The sequence below is a fragment of the Astyanax mexicanus genome, chromosome 13 (genome assembly GCF_023375975.1).
Source record: "Astyanax mexicanus isolate ESR-SI-001 chromosome 13, AstMex3_surface, whole genome shotgun sequence".
Classification (NCBI taxonomy): domain Eukaryota; kingdom Metazoa; phylum Chordata; class Actinopteri; order Characiformes; family Acestrorhamphidae; genus Astyanax; species Astyanax mexicanus.
Window position 1 is genome coordinate 27,823,674 of NC_064420.1, and position 21,262 is coordinate 27,844,935.

At 38.8% G+C, this 21,262-nt stretch overlaps 1 protein-coding gene across 2 annotated transcripts in view; it reads right to left on the minus strand.

Annotated features, from left to right (window-relative positions):
* Positions 1-1,140: 1,140 nt before the first annotated feature.
* pdzrn3a (PDZ domain containing RING finger 3a) overlaps positions 1,141-21,262 on the minus strand; it is a 45,054-nt gene continuing 24,932 nt past the window's right edge. For both annotated transcript variants that reach the window (XM_015607617.3, XM_022677585.2), the window contains 7 exons: positions 12,624-12,889; positions 9,669-9,759; positions 9,316-9,414; positions 6,935-6,997; positions 6,733-6,834; positions 5,466-5,579; positions 1,141-4,504 (listed from right to left, as the gene is read on the minus strand). In XM_015607617.3, the coding sequence (XP_015463103.3) occupies positions 3,023-4,504; positions 5,466-5,579; positions 6,733-6,834; positions 6,935-6,997; positions 9,316-9,414; positions 9,669-9,759; positions 12,624-12,889 (2,217 nt within the window). In that variant the 3' untranslated portion in view covers positions 1,141-3,022. The remainder of the gene's footprint in view (positions 4,505-5,465; positions 5,580-6,732; positions 6,835-6,934; positions 6,998-9,315; positions 9,415-9,668; positions 9,760-12,623; positions 12,890-21,262) is intronic.

A 21,262-nucleotide genomic window follows, 5' to 3' on the forward strand; every position in this document is an offset into this window, starting at 1 on the left:
ATTTTCTCTGATTGGCTGAAGATGTAATGTTACTATTCCTTAGCCAATCATTGCTTAGGCGGTTATCTCATCCTCCCCTCGCTTGTGACTCACACACACAACGCACACACACACACATGTGCCTTTGTCTGTATGCGCAAAGTAAAAAAAAAAAAAAGTTAATCGAGCGGATAAAGTAACGTGCAGTAACGGGGTGTCGGAAATGGTAACGGCGTTATAGAGACAGTCAGAGGAATTAGTTAGATTACTCGTTACTGAAAAAAGTAACGGCGTTAGTTTCGATGCCGTTATTCCCATCACTGTTAATTGGTATATCTGATAGAATTTTAGGTGTTCAAATAAATATTGTTAAATTGTAACAATAAATTTTGTAATCCGTTTTTCTTTGAAAAGCAGGACAAATGAAGTCAACAGTAATAGTATTCGATTCTTGGTTTTCAAGCTTTTGTCCAGTTTTAATTTCATCATCACTATTGCCATTTTTCCTAAACATATCAAGATATTATTATTTTTTTGTCATATTGCCGAGGCCTAGTGGAGACAAAGTCCAACGTGGAACTGTGATATATTAAAGAGCCTCCCAAAGTTCAAACAAACCTTTTTCCCTAAATATTCTGAGATTAAAGCTTCTGTCAGAGTGAAAAAGCTAAAAATATATATAAAAAGGTCTCATTTGCATAAACTTTTTAGTCTGGATTGCAGAACAAAAGCAGTGATGCATTACTTCACTTGTACACCTCTATTCAAAGGGTATTCACACCCCTGAGTTAAACTGTCACAGTGCGTCCACTCCATTAAACATTCTTAGCAACTGTTTGATGGTCGTAACCTGCAGGAGACATGCAGCAAATGTAGCTATTGAACTACAGGACCCAACCTTGACTAGAAATCTGATTCCAGACCAGTTTATCTGGGGGTATTTTTTAATAAAATATAAAAGAAAAAAAGGAATGTGTTTTATCTTAATGATAAAACATACACCTCAGGATATTTTCGTTCCTATTTAGTGTAGGGATGGGCAATAAATCATCCATATCGATATTAACTAAAACTTCCTAGTATCTACAAGACATTTCACAGGAACACATGTACCGCACACATGCTTATTTATACACAGTAATCCACACATACTAGCGTATCTCAAAAAATGAGAATGTCATTGAAAAATTACTTTATTTTAGTAATTCAGTTCAGAATTACACACAGAGTGATCTATTTTAAGCATTTATTTATTTTATTGTTGATGATTATGTCTTATAACCAATGAAAAACCAAAGATATTTTGAAAATTGTAATATTATTAAAGAGCAATTGGTACTTTTGGCACTGTAGGCAGTTTGCCAAGTCCTGCTGGAAAATGAAATCCACATCTCAATAAAAGTTATCAGCAGAGGGAAGCATGAAGTGCTGTAAGATTTTCCGGGAAAACACTGCACTGACTTTGTACTTGATATAACACAGTGGATCAACACCAGCAGATGACAGACATGTCTCTCCAAACCATCACTGATTGGTGGAAACTTCTGCTCCCTTAATTTCCAAATGAAATGTAAAATTTACTGATCAGTGATGGTTTTGAGATCCAGATCATCTGCTGGTGTTGGTCCACTGTGTTATATTGGTTCAAAGTTTAATCTTCTACCAGAAAATCTTACAGCAATTAATGTTTTCCTCTGCTGACATCTTTTTAATGAAGATGTGGATTTCATTTTCCAGCAGGAATTGGCACACCGCCCACACTGCCAAAAGTACCAACTGGTCTTATATAACTTATAACATACCAAATTTCTCTGAAACGTATTGCGATATGAGTCTGTCATATTGTCCAGCCCTACTTCTCACTTTCTTAGTTTTCTTTTTTACTTAATTTCCACTGGAAGAGGAAGAGAAGAACTGGCCATGTTCTGTGCTTTGGTCTGCTAGCTCAACTCATCAATAAACAGGGTAAAACAGAAATGATAAAAACAATGTATTCATATACATTTAGATTTTATGAACACCAAACCTCACACATTGAATTTCACAGTGCCAGAACAGGTTTTGCTTGTGTGACATTTGTTGCATGCTGTGACAATGATTGGTTGATATGTGTGTATGGACTTATATGTTAATGTTGAGGACATAATGAGACCCTGTTTACACCTGGTCACTTCATGTGAATTGTATCTGGATTGAATCCTAATACGATTTTAGCCACATGCATTTACACCTGGTAGTTACATATTAGTCCAGTTAGTCAGACTGTAATCTAATTGCTGTATGGGGTGGAATATGCAAATCTGCTCACTCTGCAGCAAATATGATTGGTGTTTTTTTTTTTTACAGTACTGTAACACAAAGTGGTTTGACTGATTAGATATGTATCTATATTATATTTGTATTTATGTTTTAAATGCATTTTTGGTGAGTTAACACTTTTTTTTACGCATTTTCTGTGTGAACTGGTCTTTTCAAGGTATATTCCTAATACTCAAGATTCATAAACTGACCAAGTGAAAATATACCAAATATATGATGATTTAGAATTCACATTAAGACACATTACGCCCCATTCACACTTGTACTCAGTGCCTGAGTGTAGAGCCTGTTTACACCTTACCTCAACTTGTGTTTTTAAATGACTGAACCGTGTTCAGATTTCATTGGACTTTTCATTAAATTTTATACACATAAAAATAACATACATGAATTATGTACACGAACAAAAAAAGAGAAATCAGGCACAATATTGTCCACCATTCTCAACCTTTTCAAAAGTTTTGATGTTGCAGAATGCTGTTAGCACATAAAGGTAAAAAACTCATTTGGTCAAACTTGGATTGCATTTCAGTGAAAACTGGAGAACAAAGAAGTACCAGAAAGTTCTAAAAGTTGATGATACTGATGATAATACCTGTAGCTGCCTTTATAATCGTCCCTTTGTTCAGTCAGCAGTCTCATTTCAAACGTATTGCCAAATGTATTGCCCTCTCTGCAAAGTATTGCCAGGTATTGCATTAATAACTAATACACTGTCCAGCTCTTATACTGTGGTTACAGAGAGTAGAGGGTTTTGCAGTTGTGTTCCGTCTGGTGACTTTGCACCATGCGTCAACAGCTCCTGAATGGTCATCCAGCTGTCCAGGATCTTCTTATTCCTCTTCTTCATCATCTTCTTGTGGCTCAGCTGCACGATATCATCGGCTCGTCCTTCCTGCTCGTTTGCGTAGGCCATGCGGCTCTGCTTCATGAACTCCCTGCGTTGACGCTGCTCTTTGGCACGTATGGCGTGTTGCTTGCGTTCCTCCTTGCTCCAGTAGCGTCCCATCTTCAGCTCACTTACGGTATCGTCGTCAGTGGTCATCCCACGGCGTTCTTCTCGTATGCGGAGGGCTCTTTCCCTCAGCAGCTGTTCTTTGGCGGGGCGCTTGGTGATGTAGCGCGTTCCGTCACTTCGGATTTTCACCTTCCACTCCATTTTAGGCTTGTCAAAGGAAGAGATCTGAGGGTTCTGACACAGGCTGACCAAACTCACTTCGCTCTGGCAGAACTCCACGGCCGACTTCTGCTGGACCAGTTGCATGTAGCTCTGGTAGTGCTGGGCATGCGCTGGAATATTGGCAATATGTTTGCCAATATGTTTAGATGGGGAAACTGGAGAAGCTACAAAATCCTTTCCTTGCTCCTTTCCTTTCCCCTCTTTGGTTGCTTCAAACTCTGTGAAACTGGACAGATTCCTGGTTGGACTGGTCTCCTGAATAGGGGAAAGCATGGTAGATTCCATGGTAGGTTTCTGTCTGTTTGTGTAGGCATCTTTAACACCATCCTGCGTTCCTGAAGAAGAAAGCTCAAGAGTGAGAGAGGAACTGCGACAGCTCTCTCCAGTGTTGTAGGCACTGGAGCTGTCTTTGTCCATCTGCTCAAGTATATCAGTTGTAATGTTATACACTTTCTGACCTTTACCTGTGCTGGTTTTATCAGTACCACTCTGAAGTTCTCTAGAATCCCTGTTTGCTTGCTGTCTTTGGATCTCCTGCTGCAACCGGTGCGAGCGTATGATGCTCAAACACTCCAGCTCGATTTTCCTCAGCTCCTCATTGAGCATCTCAATCTCCTGCTCATCACAATCCAAGCTAATCCTTTTCCCGAATGACCTGGCGCTTTCCCCCAACATCACGTCGGGACTGGTTTCATTCACCAAGCACTTCAGCTCGAGCAGCTCACGAAAGCGCTCACACTCCACTTCAGGTATGCTGGAGAACTCTCCACCATCAGCAGAGAGGAAGGACTCGCTGCTGAAGTGCATGGGTTCACCGCCCGGAACGTCCTGACTGTAGCTGAGCCTCTTGCCGCTGCTGAGAAGAGTGTCAGAGGTCGAGGTGTGGTCATCTCCAAGGTTCTCTTGTTCCGAGCTCTCATCGTTGCGGGTGCTCTCGTCAGTGCGACCTACGCCGCTGTCTTTCTCGTGAGGGTTAGAGAGAACCGTGGCTGTATCTGTAGTGCCCTCATCTTCTTCGCGTTCTCTCTAGATTGGAAATAAAGAGATATATGCAATGCATGAACTGTAATTATATATGATTGCAGGCCCGTAAAAAACGTAAATGGCAGTAAATTACAATCTGGTACGCAGGGATGCACAACCATGATAAAGGAATCACATCTGCACTGGCAGATAATTGCCTAAAAGGAAATGACTGATGAAATTGGATGTCAGAGTTGTAGGAAATTTCAATTGGAACAATCCTGCAAGTCAGATTTCCTACTCAGAATGTTCAAAGAGCCCTAGCAGCCCTGATTTCAGAATCCAAGATTGTCGATTTTTTGTTTACTGTATAATTTGAACAGACAAACTGTCCCTTACACTGTGCCAAAATTTCTTGATGAATGGACCAATAGAAACTCTTCAAAATGACCTGAAATAAACTCATTTTTCATTGACTTCCATTGAAAATTTACAAGGTTTTTCTCTCTCCTGTAAAGTTGCTGTTTTGGAGATTAAGTGTTTTTCATTGGACAGCAACGATATCAACAGTACAGTTTATTAACATTCTTTCTATTTTTGTCTCATTGTCTCCACTCAATCAGCTAACAGATGTCTGTTCTGACTAACATCACACTGAGAGTGAAGTGGGGAAAGTGCTTCATCTACTGCTTTGTATCATTTTGTGACCCTCTACAAATACATTTCTCAAATACATTTAAACATACAAGAAGCAATGAAAATAAACATATATAAGAAAATGCAGGAACTATAAGCACAATTTTGTTTCATCCGTGCATGTGTTTTTTGGTGTTCAGTGTAACAGCCTTGGCCATTGGCTACATGTCACAAGGCACATATGCACTGCCTCCTCTCTGCCTCTGACACATACGATGCTGGAAAGTTAAATTAATAAAAACAGAATAGAAACTTTGCTTATATGCTTTGCACACAAATGACTTTGCCATTTAAAGCATGCTGGCAGATCCCTCCACTTTTGGCGTACCTGGTGAAGCATGCTGGCAGTGAAGTGCACAGATTGGCAGTGCTGCTTCTCCAGGGTACCCATTTCCAAGTCTTCCAGGAAGCTGTGTTCATCCTCCTCTAACCAGCCATCATCCTGAATGTACAGAAAAACAGGCAAGAAAAGGAAAAGGAAAGGAATCGAATATCAATATGCTGTTAATCAGTGAAAGTTTTGATATCAATCATGTATTCATATCTGTTAGTACACTGGTACTAATACTACAGGAACTAGACAATCTGCTGTGTGGGTGTTTGCACATCTGTGTCAGCAATGGATGCATCTTAAAAAAAATCTTTAGACTATCTAGAGATATAGTGAAAAGTATTATATAATAATGATATTCCATATGCTTGCTACCGTGTACACACATTGTTAAAGAAGAAATCTGGTGTAAAATTTGACTTGAGGTGTAGTGAATCATAATAGCGAGTACAAACTTTTGTTAAATAGCCCACCTCCTTTCACAATCAGCATTCCATAATACAGCGCTTTTAGCCGATGCTCCCAAAGGCTTACAATGCTAGTGATTGGGGCATAACGTTGGATATGCATACTGCTGTATTTTGGAATGCTGAGGTAGAACAGAGGTGGGCTATTCACCAAAGTGTGTACTCGTTATAATGTTTCACTACATCATTTTTTTTTTTTAAATAATTTTATTTCTCATTTTCTCCCAATTTTGGCTATCCAATTGTCCCACCCCTTTGTGCGTCCTCATCACCAGTGGCACCTGTGACCCTAGGAGGAATCATTGCCTTAGCGGTTAGCACGCTCAGAGGAAAGCACAGCAGCTAGGTTCCGATACATCCGCTCGCAGACGCCTCGTGCCGCCCGGCGATTTGTGCTCCCTCTGAGCACCGGCAGCTTGATGGCAAAGCTGCATGAGTGGGATTCGAACCTGCGACCTCCCTGCGCTTTAGACCGCTGGACGGCGCCTTCACTACACCATTTACACCAAAAGTTCATTTCACATCAGATTTTTCCTTTACTGTTTTGAAACACTGTTCAGGCTTCTGTAAACCACTGTAAACCACAGTGCCCCACTCATCCATGCTGAGATTATAAAAAGTTTAGAAAATATGTTTTAGACCAGAGTGTTTTGAGTGAAACAAAATACAGGATGGCTAATTAGAGTGGACTGTTGTAGACATATTATAAGCAGATTTTTTGGAAAGAATAAACAAAACAAATGAAGAATATGAACTCCTTTATAAAAAAGAAAAAGAGTGTGCAATTTAACACAAACCTGGATTTCAGGTCGAGCCAAAAGGAGACGCACATTCCTGCAATTTCCTTTAGACAGCACAGCCACTGCCTCTTCATGGTTCTGTATATCCACCCCATTGATCTTCAAATCAAATACAATGTGCAAAATGTGTTTTTTATTACAGTCACTCATGCTCCGTAATAACCAATAAAAATTCAGGAGACAGGAAAAAAAATGATACCTGAATAATCTGGTCGCCTTCTCTCACCCTGCCATCCTGTGCTGCAATGCTCCCTGGATCAATCTAAGAGAATAACAGCATCTCAACAGTTGGGCAGGCAGATGATTAACCCTATCAAACTGTCTCACTGTTAATGCATTCAGACACATGGGGTTTGTCCTCTTTAATTCATTCAGTGGAATTGGAGCTTTATATGGGCTGCCATGCTTTCTATCACTAAAGCACAAGTATGAAGTTTACTGTTGGGTAATATTTCCTAAGGAAACACACAGGCATACACAAAATACAGTTTGGATTGGCTGGGTTATTATTGATGGGTTTAATTTGAATGACAATAAAAGAGTCAATAAAGTGTGAAGTATATTTATTTTCAAACACTGCCTTGCTTAAACCCTTAGCCCTTTAAACTATATATGCAGGCCCACACTTTATTAATATTACAACTTTACAACATAAGCATTGCACTTTTATAGACACTAAAATACACAATCCAGTCAACACATTATGACCACCTTCTTGTTTTCACATTTATGGTATTTTTTTCAGCTCCAGCATATTGACACAATTTGTAGTTCTATAATTACAGGATGTAGTCTTTTGGTTTCTATTGAGAGATTCTGTCAACAACAAATTGTACTTTTATTAAGTTTTCAACATTGAGAGTTTGTCAATTACAAATTGTGCTTTCCATAGGTTCTACACTCACACCCTACCCCCCTATTCCTCTTTACACTTATATCATTACTGAAGATAGTTGATGGCCATCTACTCTGCAGATAGTCAACATTGCCTCCTTTGTTTATAAGTCATTTATATGATAATGTGAAATCCCAAACAAGGTGACGACCATCTGATAACCATCAACCCCCAATGATGATACCCCCCCACATACTCCTACCTAAACCCTTACCCTTTCTCCCCCTGCTGTGTTCAAAGCAGTTTCTACTGTATGTAAAGTCCTGCTGAAATGTCTAAGGAGTTCAGTTCAGTCCAGTCTAGTTGAGTTCAGTTCAGCTGAGCTCAGTCTAGTTCAGACACAGACAGTAACAGACAGACAAGTCACATGGACTAGTCAGGCGGACACAGAGGGAGCAACGACCAACTAAGCTGTGCCCGTGTAGATTTTCTGTCTGCACGAGAATAAACTCAAGTCATCTCTCAAGCTGTCTCCTGATTCCTGATTCTGACTCCAGATTCCTGAAAGCCGAATTTCTAACACTATGCATACTTTATTTTCCTCCATTCAAAATGTTCCTTAAAGTGGCAGTCTGTATTATTTGGATTCTTACTCGAAAGCAGAAGCATTTCTGATTGGAGAAGAGATAAAATATTGTGTTTAATGGTACCAGTGTGCTGGAATGACCATCCCTGCTAAGCCTACAAATATATTCATTATAAAAACTTGGGTGTCAAGGTTTTCTGGCCATGTCACATTTCTTTACAGACTTACATTACATGTACAGCCAATAAAAGAGGATCCGGCTCAGTTTTACTGAACGTGAGCAGCTGGAGGTGCAATGGAGACTTCAGAAGAGGAAACTCAGACCTCAGTAGCTCATTCACTCATAGTAAAACCAAAGAAATGAAGGAGTGAAGCAGGCACGTGCAGAGGGGGGTGTGGAGGGTGCTTGAGCAATATATTCCGCCAGCACCCCCCCACCCCGTTCTCACATAACTTTGAGCACCTGCCCCTCCGAATGTCTCTGCACGACCCTGGAGAGAAGTTTCTGACTGAAAGCACGCTCTTTCTTTCTGAGACTGAACATAACCTGGAATCGGATTCATCCGCTCTGAAAGGAGACCGCATCACACCCACCAAGCTTAAAATGATTCTTCTGCATGCTCGGTGCAATTACCCATTCTCACCAGAGAGGGCTCTAAATCCCAAAACTTACCGACATCAGCTTTCATAATCAGGACCCCACAAAGCAGCTATTATTTGAGTGGTGGATCATTTTCAGCACTGCAGTGACACTGGAAAGGTGTTTAAAAACTCCAGCATCACAGCTGTAATCTGCAATTATAGAACTACAAAGTACTCCTATATAGTCAGTGGAGCTAACCACATGGACAAAGAGTTTAAAAACAAGAAGGTGGTCATAATATTCTGACTGAACTGTTCAGAACTCAGCAGTACAAACAAAAAAAAAATCAATCTCTAAAATATAGTGACCTAAACTCTATCTATAACTTAGAGCTGTAGGGAATTAAAAATGTGGTCATTTCTCTGTACTGTATATCAAACACCACACATTTTCTGTGATTCATACTGAACTAAAAAAGCCTGTGCATTGATTTTAAATGTCTAAAATTACAGCAGGTTATTACAGTAGCTTCTAGTTAATTTAAATATGATGTAAAGCTCTATTTTCATTTCTCACCTCGCTCACATAAATACCAGTCTCCTCCTCCTCATCAGTCTTGTAGCACAATGTCAGACCAAGCTTGTCTTGAGTGCTCCTTTTCTGCAGATCCACCTCCTAAAGAAAAGGCAGTTGATTATAAAGGCAATGAAGTCATTATCTCTAATGATCTGTTAATGGTTTAAAAGCATTTAGCTATTAATCAGATCATAGATATTTCACTGAACCATGTTCTCTTGAGTGAAACGATTAAGATTAATTGACATTAAATAAAAGTGATATTACATTTGACAAAGATATACCTAGAGTTTTAAATTGTATCTTATTAGTGAATTGGTGATTGTGTTTGTGTACACATGCATAAGAAATACCTCATACTCTAGTTCTCCTCTCTCAGGGTATTTTGGCATGTCCTCAAAGAAGCCAGTGGGATATAATGAACTATAGCTTAGCATTTCACTCCTGAAATTAAAAATACAGATATCTTTAGAACTGTGCAAACCCAAAGTATATATTTAGAACTGTGCAAGTCCAACGTATTTCACTGCTCTGCAATATTTGTGTGCTCTAGAATCACCCTTTTTGATCTTCAGTGCTTTAATTATGCAACAATACATGAGAAGGAGTGCTATAACGTGTAACATTGGCACTACTAAGGCACGCAAACCTCGAGTGAAACATTTTGAGATAAAAAGGATGCTAAAATGTGATCTGTTTGGCTATAAAACTCTGCGTGTGTTTATAACCTGTTTCCATTACTGCACTGTTTGTAGCTGCACTGTTTGGCTTGCAAGCGCTGCATTGTTGCTGGATTACCTGTATGTGGCAGAGTAATACATGGAGAGCTTCGTTTACAGTGCATTACCAGCTGATAACAGCACTCATAGAATGCCTCTCAGCCAATCACATTGCAGGGTCAGAACTAACTGTTACATAATATACTATAACCTTTACTTCTGCTTTCTTTGCAACACTCTGCGTTACCAAACAGAGCAAGTCTGCTAACACAGCAAGTTTTTGTTAATTACCAATTTAACCCAGATCCACTGCACTGCTGTTGTCAAACAAAAAGATTAAATGTTTTTGTATTTGGTCATGTCACAAAGATAGCAGACAGACTTTTGATAAAATAAATTAAAACTAATACATATTATACACTGCCTGGCCAAAAAAAGTAGTCACACTAATATTTTCTTAGACTGGCTTTAGCATTCGCTGTGGCATTGTTTCCGTAAGCTTCTGCAATGTCACAAGATTTCTTTCAATCCAGTGTTGTATTAATTTTTCACCAAGATCTTGCAGCATTGATGATGGAAGAGTCTGACCACTGCACAAAGTCTTCTCCAGCAGATCACAAAGATTCTCAATGGGGTTCCATGTGTGAAAATGTTGATCTCATGCTCCCTGAACCACTCTTTCTTGCATCACTGATGGAATAACCTGCTCTATATTCAGTATATTCAGGTAGTCAGCTGACCTTATTCTTTCAGCACATACTGTTGCTGAACCTACACCTGACCAACTGCAGCATCAACCCCACATCATTTACTTAGTTAAATCCAAGTGATGACTTTTTTGGGGTCAGGCAGTGTAATCAATTAACAAAAAGAAGTTCAAAGAACTCTTATTTTAGCTAGAGTTTCAGAACTAAAAATTAAGTATCATCCTGAAATCACAGGTATTAAAAAGAATTTATCCTGCTTTTGTTGGAGTAAATATCTCTACTGTCTAGGAAAGGCTTTCTAATAAATTCTGGAGCAATGCTATGAGGACTTGATGGCTCAACTCCCAACCTCATCTCTAAAGTATTGGCTTTCCAGAGGACACGGTTCCACTGCTTTATAGCTCAATGCTGTGTAACTTACTTATAACCCTCTAGCCTGGCACGGTGTCAACAGATTCATGTTTATCTGGCGCAGCAAGTAATATTTTATAGGATATACTTCTATGCAGGGAACAGATAAGCTGTGTCAGCAATGTGTGCAACTTAAAGTAAGTGAAAACATTCATTAGCAAACATTTGGACACATAGTGTACAATAACGCAAACTGTGGTGCAGACTTTTCCAAATTTAGAAAATCATGTTTTAATCCAGTTAGAGATGAGATTTGACTAAAGTATGGTAAACTAACAGTCCAAATTATTTGTAACCACTATAACTTTAAACGTCCAGTCAAATAAGCACACCTCATGGCTGACACAGGATCAAATGACAAAAAGAAACTTTTCATGTTTTTTTTTTCTAAATCCATCTGAGACAGCTGCATCATCCTGACCTACTTTAAACTCATCATCTGATTACTCCAAAATATCAAATCCATGCATACTAATTTGTCCTAGTTGCAAGAATGCACAATGTCTCACCCCATGCTGTCTTATGCCAGGGAACTTCATGAATATTTAAAAATACATCTATTGAAACTGTAAAGCTAAACAATAAGCAAACAAACTCACGCACTGCCGTGGCAGTATGACATAGTTTTACTTTGTCTTTTTTCTCCTTCATATTATGGTTCTGTAGTACTGTCTTTGACTTCTTTTTTAGTATGGCTGTTCTTTAGTATGGCTGTTCTTTAGTATGGCTGTTCTTCAGTAGGACTGTTCTTTAGTATGTCTGCTCTTTACTAGTGCTATATAACTTTCTGGTTTAGGTAATTTTGGCATGCTAATAAATGTACAAGGGTTGGACAATGAAACTGAAACACCTGGTTTTGGACCACAATAATTTACTGTCCGGGTGTACAGTTCTGGTGGAAACAGGAGAGTTGAGGTGCACATTGAATTCTGCCGTGATTTGTGCAGCCGTGGTTTTATGTTTTTTGGATACAATCCGGGTTATCACCCGAACATCCCTTTCAGACAGCTTCCTCTTGCGTCCACAGTTAATCCTGTTGGATGTGGTTCGTCCTTCTTGGTGGTATGCTGACATTACCCTGAATACCGTGGCTCTTGATACATCACAAAGACTTGCTGTCTTGGTCACAGATGTGCCAGCAAGACGTGCACCAACAATTTGTCCTCTTTTGAACTCTGGTATGTCACCCATAATGTTGTGTGCATTGCAATATTTTGAGCAAAACTGTGCTCTTACCCTGCTAATGTAGCCATGAAACCTCCCACACTAAAATCACAGGTGTTTTAGTTTCATTGTCCAACCCCTGTATATGGAGCTAAAATGTTGTAGAGAACAGCAATTCAGGACAAAAAAAGCATTTTACTTTACTTATATGGCTGACTAATTTACTGACTGGAGTCCCTTTTTTCCCATTACAAAATCAGCACACACTCAAACACTTTTCTGAGAATAAAATGAATATAGAACTTACTCAGTGGGCTGGTATTTGTGTTTGTCCATCACTGACATGCCTACAGGTGTAGGAGGAGAGGTTAGCTTCGTCACTGCCTCTACATGTTCCAGACTTATTTCTGTTTGGGTAGTGGTGTCCACTCCTCTGGTGTCCGGGATTAGAGCGCTGGAAGTTTTAGTGGGGGCAACCCTGCGTAGGACCTCGACCTCAATGGGGTCTCTGGCCATAAGGAAAGCTTCTACTGCATCGTCATGCGTAGCCAAGGACAGTTCCCTGTTGTTTACCTATTCATGGGGAAGAGAGAGAGAAAGGCAGGGAGAGATTGATGAAACATTAATCTAATATCACAAAGACAATGATACAGGATCATTTTCAAATTAATGCTAACCTTAAAGTGAAGTACATATACCATATTTTTCGCACTATAAGGCACACTTAAAATCCTTTAACTTCCCCAAAAATCGTCAGTGTGCCTTATAATCTGTTGCTCCTGAATTTTATCAGTCAGGTTGTTAGGAGCAGTTAAGACACTCCATTGAAGTGCAGCATTATACAGGAGTTTCAGTTTAGTTCTCCAGCACCGAGGCTGGAGCAGTATTAGCATTAGCTGCTAACTGGGCTAAGCACTAGCTCTTTTTCTGTTCATAGGTGAGTATATCAGACTTTATTTTGGTTATGTTTACCGTGTTAAAACAAGCTATGTGGGACAAACCACTAACTAATATCGCCCTGGGTTTCCAGAGCACTCGGTCAGGCAGCATTTACAAGCGTTAACCACTGCTAGCATTAGTGGTTAGCCGCTAATGATAATGCTGCTGCACCCAGCCTTACTGGAAATCTAGAAATCTAAGCTTACTGTAAACAAACATAAGTGCTTTACTCACCCAAATAAACAGTTTTCAGGAGAGAAATCTGTGTAGATTAACATCTAGCGCTTGTTTGACTTTAAAATATTTTTTTTTTAAGAATTATGGTTTTATTTACTTAGCTTAGCTTTACTTAATTTAGTTAATTTAGATACACTCTGTATCCTCTACATTAAAATATAGCTTTTAATTGAGAAGGAATGGCTACATTACACATTCCATTTTTCATACCATCCCACCCAACCTTTTCTAATTTAAGGTTGTATTAGGGCATTGCATATACTTGTATATTACATATAATGTTATATAGAATGAAAGATCAATTCGCTTGGCTAATAAGAGTTAATTAACTGGCTGAGCTGTATTATTTCAGCCTAATCAACATATCATTTAACAGTAGCTACGTCACTCTTAATCAAGCGAGTACATGAGTTTGTGCTTCGCTTGGCATCAATCAGGCATGTAAAAGCCTTTGAATTCCACACTAAGCGATGGAACCCTGCCAGAGGAGACTAATGAGAAAAGATCTTACTTATCAATTTACTGTGAAACTCAAAACCCAAACCAAATGTCCTCAGGGACTCGCTAACTCAATCAGCTGCCTGCTTTGGCAGCCTCACGCCCGCAACAGCAGACAGACACTCAGCAATTTCTCAGTGTGTGATCACGGAAAGATGACAGCCTGCCTCTGATTCACTCACATTGCTCCTCTTACTGCGTTACGGCTTTCAATTCATAAGAGACAGCGAGTGCTGTGCTAGTGTCATTTAAACATAGTGCTTAGACATACTGTCAGACAATCCACTGCTATATACAGTATCATTCAAAATTTGGGACACACCTTTTCATTCAATGTTTTTTTTCTCTTTTTTTCATTGTAAATTAATACTGTCATCCAGACTATGAAGGAGCACATAAGAAATGTAGTGAACTTAAAAGAGTTCAACCAACCAAAATATGGAGTCCTGTTGACTTGTGGTTTCTGAGGCTGATAACGTATGAACTTATCCTGTGCAACAGAGGTAACACTTGGTCTTTCTTTCTTGGTCCTGATGAGAGCCAGTTTTATCATAACGTTTTTAACATTTTTGACTGCACTTGAGGATACTTTCTTCTTAGTTCTTGAAATGTTTCGACTTTCATTTCTTATAGTATTTTTTTTGGCATAAAATTGAAAAACATATTCTTGTTTGTTTATCACATTTTTTCGTTTACTGAATCATTTCATGTGTCAATATTGTCTTAATAGTTTGAATGGTATTAATCTACACTGCAGATATATATTGTGATAAAAGCGGCATTCTGTCTTGAGATTAGTCTATTTTGTATTTGTTTTGCTATTTACTGTAAAGCTTTTAAGGTATTTTTATATAGCTGTTTATGTTTGTTGTTCATATTGCTGCTGTCCAATGTTAAACAAGTATCTCCAAAACAGCAACTTTACAGGAGAGAGAAAAAACTTTTAAACTTTTAAATGAAAGTCAATGTAAAAAGAGTTTATTTTAGGTTATTTTAAAGTATTTCTATTGGTTTATTCATCAAGAAATTTTGGCACTGTATAAGATATGTTTGTGTGCTCAAATTATGTAGTAAACTAAAAATCGACAAAAATGGAGATACTCATTTTTCATTGGACAGCGACAATAGGAATACACTTATTCTGCACTTTACAATTGTGTTACATTTTTGGATACATTACATTATTTTCTAATATTATTACTTTTTATACAAATTCTTGGGAAGTTTTTAGTTCTTGAATGATAAAGGCATTGATGCCATTGACTGGCCTTTATGTTCCTCAGACCTTAATCCAATTAAAAACCTTTAGACTTTATGTATCAGTGCAGTCAATGCCGCTGACTCTCCAGGAGCTCACTGATGCCCTGATCCAGATCTGGGAGGACATTCCCCTGGACACCATCCACTGTCTCACCAGAAGCATGCCCAGACATTGCTGGGTGTAAAAAAAAACAGGCATCTGGGGATACTAAGTAACATTGTGATTTGCTGTGATGAAACTCATAGAAACTGGAGTGCATGATTTTAAATGTTTTACTTTGAGTCCAGCCCTCTACGGGTTGGTGATTTTGGTTTCCATTGAATATGGTTGTCATTTTGTCCAAAACTAATTACACAATTTACATCAGTAAAGATTTTCCACTTGAATCTTTAGTTTCTCGAAATCCAGTGTGTGATTTAAGTATTCACTTCATTGTTTTATAAGTGTACTTCAGGGCCATATTGCTCATTCCTATTGTTAAGATTAGCAGTAAGCAAAACTGAATGCTTGCAAAATGAGACTGCACTTAGAAGAGACAAACAAGGGGTCAACCTGAGGTTAGATTCTAGTGGCAGTCAATTATATAAGGATTGCTACTAAATTAGCATCTGCAGTAATGAGCTAAACTACAAAAACAAACAAACAGACAAACAAATAAAACACACACCAAGTATTTTGTGTGGGGCGCAAACATTATCTCCTCTTTCACAGGAGCGTGTCACCCTATCATGACCCTGTCAATTGTATACAGCCTCTCGGGCGCATTCCTTTCTCACACTGGTTGGCGTGATATCAGAAAACGCAATCCCGAGTGCAATTATAATGGAAGTCAAAACAAGTAAAGATCTATGCTTTACATAACTGGAGTACAAAACAATACCATATTACATATATTGTGTGGAGGGTGTTTAAGTCCAACAAATCCACATTAAAACTTTTAACACGTGGCTGGCTATTGTGTAATACACACTATGTACTTGGGATCTCCTTTGCAACATTCTTTAGTGTTCCATAGGACTGTAAAGTGTAAAGACAGCATCTCATAATGGCTAAACATTTGCAACCATTAGAGCAACTATATTGACTTGGCACACAAAGGCAGAAACCGACAGCAAGATCTGCAACACTGAAATACAGGCCTAAATACTTCTTAACCATTGTGTGTGTGTGTGTGTACACATAAGAGCATGCAAATCCCGACTTTCATTACACCATGATCACACTCAGCAAGAATCTATTCTTTCTGTTGTCATTCCCTGCCCCATTAAGTGACATTATTAACCAAATCAAAAATGCCCATCTGTTTTATTGGCCCTCAAAGGAAAAAGAAAGTTACTGAGGCTTAACACACATTCACGCACGTGCACACACACACAGCCAGAAGGCACTGTTGTTTGTTATTCTTCCAGCAGTACTGGACTGGACTGTGATAATACACTGCCTGTCAGTCAGCTGCATCTGTCGGACACTTCTGCAGCCTCTCCAGTGTGTGATGGAATCTGGCAAGTCAGGACAATTACAGGCTGCTTCTTGAGGTCTCTGGACAGGATCTCTCTGAGGATGCTCTTTGAACTCTTCTAATGTATTCACTTCATGCCAGGCTGAATATAACAGCAGTTGCCACTGTGTGTCTGTGGAGTGAAGGGCTCACATACACGCGTAGAACATGGCTTGGATGTAGAGTGCCTGTATGGAAAATGTGTGATCAACCATTAGGTTCAAATGGTGGGTGGGAGGGGGCATGTAATGACTATGTGGAATAAGGGTCAGAAGCACATGTGCAACAAGGCAAAATAGCCTTATATCCACTAATTATTAAGTATTACCTCAGGGAATGCCTTAAGAATACCCACACATGTATAATTTGTGAGACGTTATCTTGTAAGTAGAGATGCAAAAATGTATCGGCTATCTGGAAAACTAAGATCATGTCCTATGATTTTGCCAAAGAATGCTGCACTGCCCTGAGAGATATATCTGAATCGAATGTGAATATGGACAATTCTACCCAGACCCTGAAGGTCAAAGTCATTACCACCCATTTCTCAGTCCATTGTGAATGGTACTGCCTATGACCTACAGGCCTACATTTTAGTGTGGCAGGTTTCACGGCTAAATTGGAGCAGCCTGGTGGTCAATCTTCATTAATTGCACATTATTGCACCAGTAAGAGAAGTGTGAAGGTTCAATTAGCAGGGTAAGAGCACAGTTTTGCTTAAAATATTGCAATGCACACAACATTATGGATGACATACCAGAGTTCAAAAGTTCAAATTGTTGGTGCACGTCTTGCTGGCGCATCTGTGACCAAGACAGCAAGTCTTTGTGATGTATCAAGAGCCACGGTCTCCAGGGTAATGTCAGCATACCACCAAGAAGGACCAACCACATCCAACAGGATTAACTGTGGATGTTAATTTTCCTGTTTCCACCAGAACTGTCCATCGGGACAATAAATTATTGTGGTCTAAAAACAGTTTTAGTTTTATTGTCCAACCCCTGTATTTCTTGTACACTCTGTGACACTGTGAATTAAGGAATGTTAAATGCCCACAAAGCTTCAGAAATGGAAAATTTCCTCTATCTGGCACCCACTATCATTTCTTTCTTTTTTTTTTTTTTAATCATGAATCATCTATCTACCCACTATCATTTCACTATCAAGCACTGTAGCCAGTGTTCAACTTCATTTTCAAGTAGAGATGGACCGATCCGTGTTTTTTTTAAGGCCATCTTTCAGCTTGATCTGTATAAACCTTAACTTTTGGTTCAGATTTCAGACAATCTATTATGCTTGTGAACTCAGTGGTGAAAAAATGAGCTAACAAGTGTTAACAAGCTGCCGTAAAAACACATTTGCACACACAAATTTGGGAGAACATGAGGGAAATGTGAGATAAAACAGTACGTATACTTTCCAACATGGAATCGTACAAGCGTACTTGGAGATCAAAATGTGTGGCCGTTACACAAAATGCGTAGCTACATGTTGGCATGTCTCCCAGTTGACCACCAATCTCAATGGACGTTAATTTCAGGTTGAATGTTTTTTTTTTTTTTCAATTTTACACCAGGATAATGTCTAATACTGTTATGTGCCTGCAGGGCTAAATCAATTGTTGCCATTTATTAATCAATTCCGAATTTAGCGCATCCAAATACAGATGCTTCTAAAAGTCGCAAATTTTATACAGTAGGTGCCTTTCGCTTTTTTTTACAAAGCATGTCTGAAATCGTTCACTACATTATTGAATTATATTCTGCTTAATATACTGTATATAGAATATACTGTGCTCTATATAGTGGTGTGATTTTCACATGTAGGAAATAGTAAATATGACATAGCTCATTTCATAACTACTAGTGCACTCATGACAACATAATCACCTTTAATTTAGAAAGGTGACAACATTTCAAATTGATTGAGCAATTCAGGTTGAAACGAATTCTATTTTTCCATTGCTGATATGTGCTAATGCTGTTCAGCTTTTGACAGCCATACTGTGAATGCTGTGCTCCAGGGATTTATCTCAACAGTGTGCTTAATGTCTTGCCTTGTTTGCTTCAGTGCTCTATTAACCTAATGAGGATCTCGGCTTGTGAGTCATATATCACTGGGCAGGCTCCTAGAGGCAGAGCTACAGTCTGCTGCAGTGTTTGCACGCAATGATAAGAGCCAGGCCAGTTTAAACAAACATTCTTGTCAAATGTACAAGGAATTTGTAGTGGTCAAGCTACACAAAGCAAAACAGAGCAACTGGGGGGCTTAAACTATACTGTAGTATCATGCAATTTACCATGCTCCATTTGACAGTTAATGGGAAAACAAAGCCATGCCCAAGGAGCTACTATCAAGTTCAATTAGGAGTTATTGCCGTTCATTACCACTGATTCATAATAAACTCATTCAATTCACTTGAGGGGCCATTATCAGCGAACCAGGCATTTCAAAATGAGAGGTTATAGTAAAGCACAATTAAACTGTATGTACACAATCTTAAATATTGATTCTAATATAATATATTGGTCATGACACATTGGCCAAAGTCTAGAAATAAATGTTTATTTTAAAGTTCTGATAAAAAGTCTACGTCAGGTTCTTTAGAGAGCAGAATTATTTAAATTCCTGCCTGTTAGAATCTACATGAAAACTGCATGTTTATAAGAGGAAATTTCACTGTGAAATATGCTTATTTTCAGTCATTTTAAATGCAAAGTCGAACATTGAAAGATACAAAAAAACTTTAAATTATGTCGAATTACGGTAGCAAAAGAAAAAGAAGAGAAATAGATATGAGAAGTAGGGATAGGGGGACAAACAAGACTACAGATTTCACAGCAATACTTCTAACAACTACAGCTTAAGGTTTTCAGGTGGTATACATGTTTGTGAAATTATTGTATTAACCCTAACACTGTATTCTATATTCTTTGTTTGACTGCGTGCACCAAACCGTAACCATTATACCGTGTCAGTTTGGTGCAAATACACATATCAGTGCACCAATCATGAAACCATGGTAGATTAAATGAGGGCAATGTTTTAGTGTTGTTGGACAGTTATAGTACTGTATTATTCGGACTATAATGCACACTGGATTATAAGACGCATTAAGTGACACTAGTAAGAATGCATACTTGCAATGAACAAGTGTGCTGCCATGTTTCCCTTATAATTCAGCAGTTCTCTGGGGGGGCGCCTAAGTAAACAAAACTGTAATTCTCAAAAAGTCAAACGAGAACTGAAGATTTCTCTCCTGAAAACTGTTTATTTGGGTGAGTAAAGCGTTTCCGTTTATTTAAAGTAGGCTTAGAATTTTAGTATTAGTATTTTGTCCAAGGGTGAGCGCTAGCTGCGGTTAGCAAGTGCTTAGCCAGCCCCTGTTAGCAGCACTAGCCAGTAGTGCTAGTAAATGCTGACTCATGGTTTGTTAAGTTTCGCTTGTTTTAACACGGTAAACACGCAGATTACAGTCCAATATAATCACCTCTGAACAGCAAAAAAAGCTAGCGCTGCGGTTAGCAGCTAATGCTAATGCCGATGCACTCAATCTCAGCGCTGGAGAAACTTTACTGAAACTCCTTTAAAATGCTGTACTTTTGTGGAGAGGCTTTACTGCCTTTCGGGAACATTAAAGGATTTTATGTGCTCTTTATAGTCAGAAAAATATGGTATACAGATATTTTGTCTCACCCGTGTTCGTAAGGACACATGAGCAAGAGTTACCTCAGCTATTAGTTAGTTCTACAGACTAACATTATTTGTTCTGCTCTTCCTATGCTTTCCTGCAGGTGGGGCTAAACATACACTACTAACTACTTGCTTCTATCTTTCCTGGTGTGTCCTCTCAGCAAAAACACAACAATTATCATAATAACACGCCAGTACTCTTACGTGAATGAGATGTTCATTGGGTTTTCCACACGCGCCAGTGCTGTAAACAGTTTTAGTATCTGTACACGTGAAGGCATGCCACAACAGAGGCAGGTTGTTGTGTACGGCGGGGACAGCTTGTACAAAACATCCACATGAACACATCACAAGTTCAGGACCTGTAGAATCTGTTTTTCAGTTTCCTGAGCTTTACGGATGCAGGATGATGGAATGTGAGGAAGACTGTGTTGTGGGGGTTAATGCTGGAAAAATTGGGATACAAAAATCAGGGCACCTGCTCACACAGCCTGGGCCTCTCTGCTACAAACCTGCAACATTTAAGCATAAGATCAATGATCCAATCTCATGGCCTGCAGTGTTTGTGTGGCTGGCTTATTAGTGAATCATTTATATCCTAAGCCTGGTTTAGCTGTAATTAACTGTAAAGTACAATGAGGAAAATGTTATACCTGGACAGAATCTACACTCTTGCAATCGTGAAATAAACCCTGCAGTCATTTATTGTAGAAAAAAAAAATGTAGAATGTGTATTATAAAAATGTTTTAGTAAACAAAAAGCACACAAAAGGCTGCCTAATTTTGCAACTGTACTGTTTTAGAACCATCTAGTTACTAA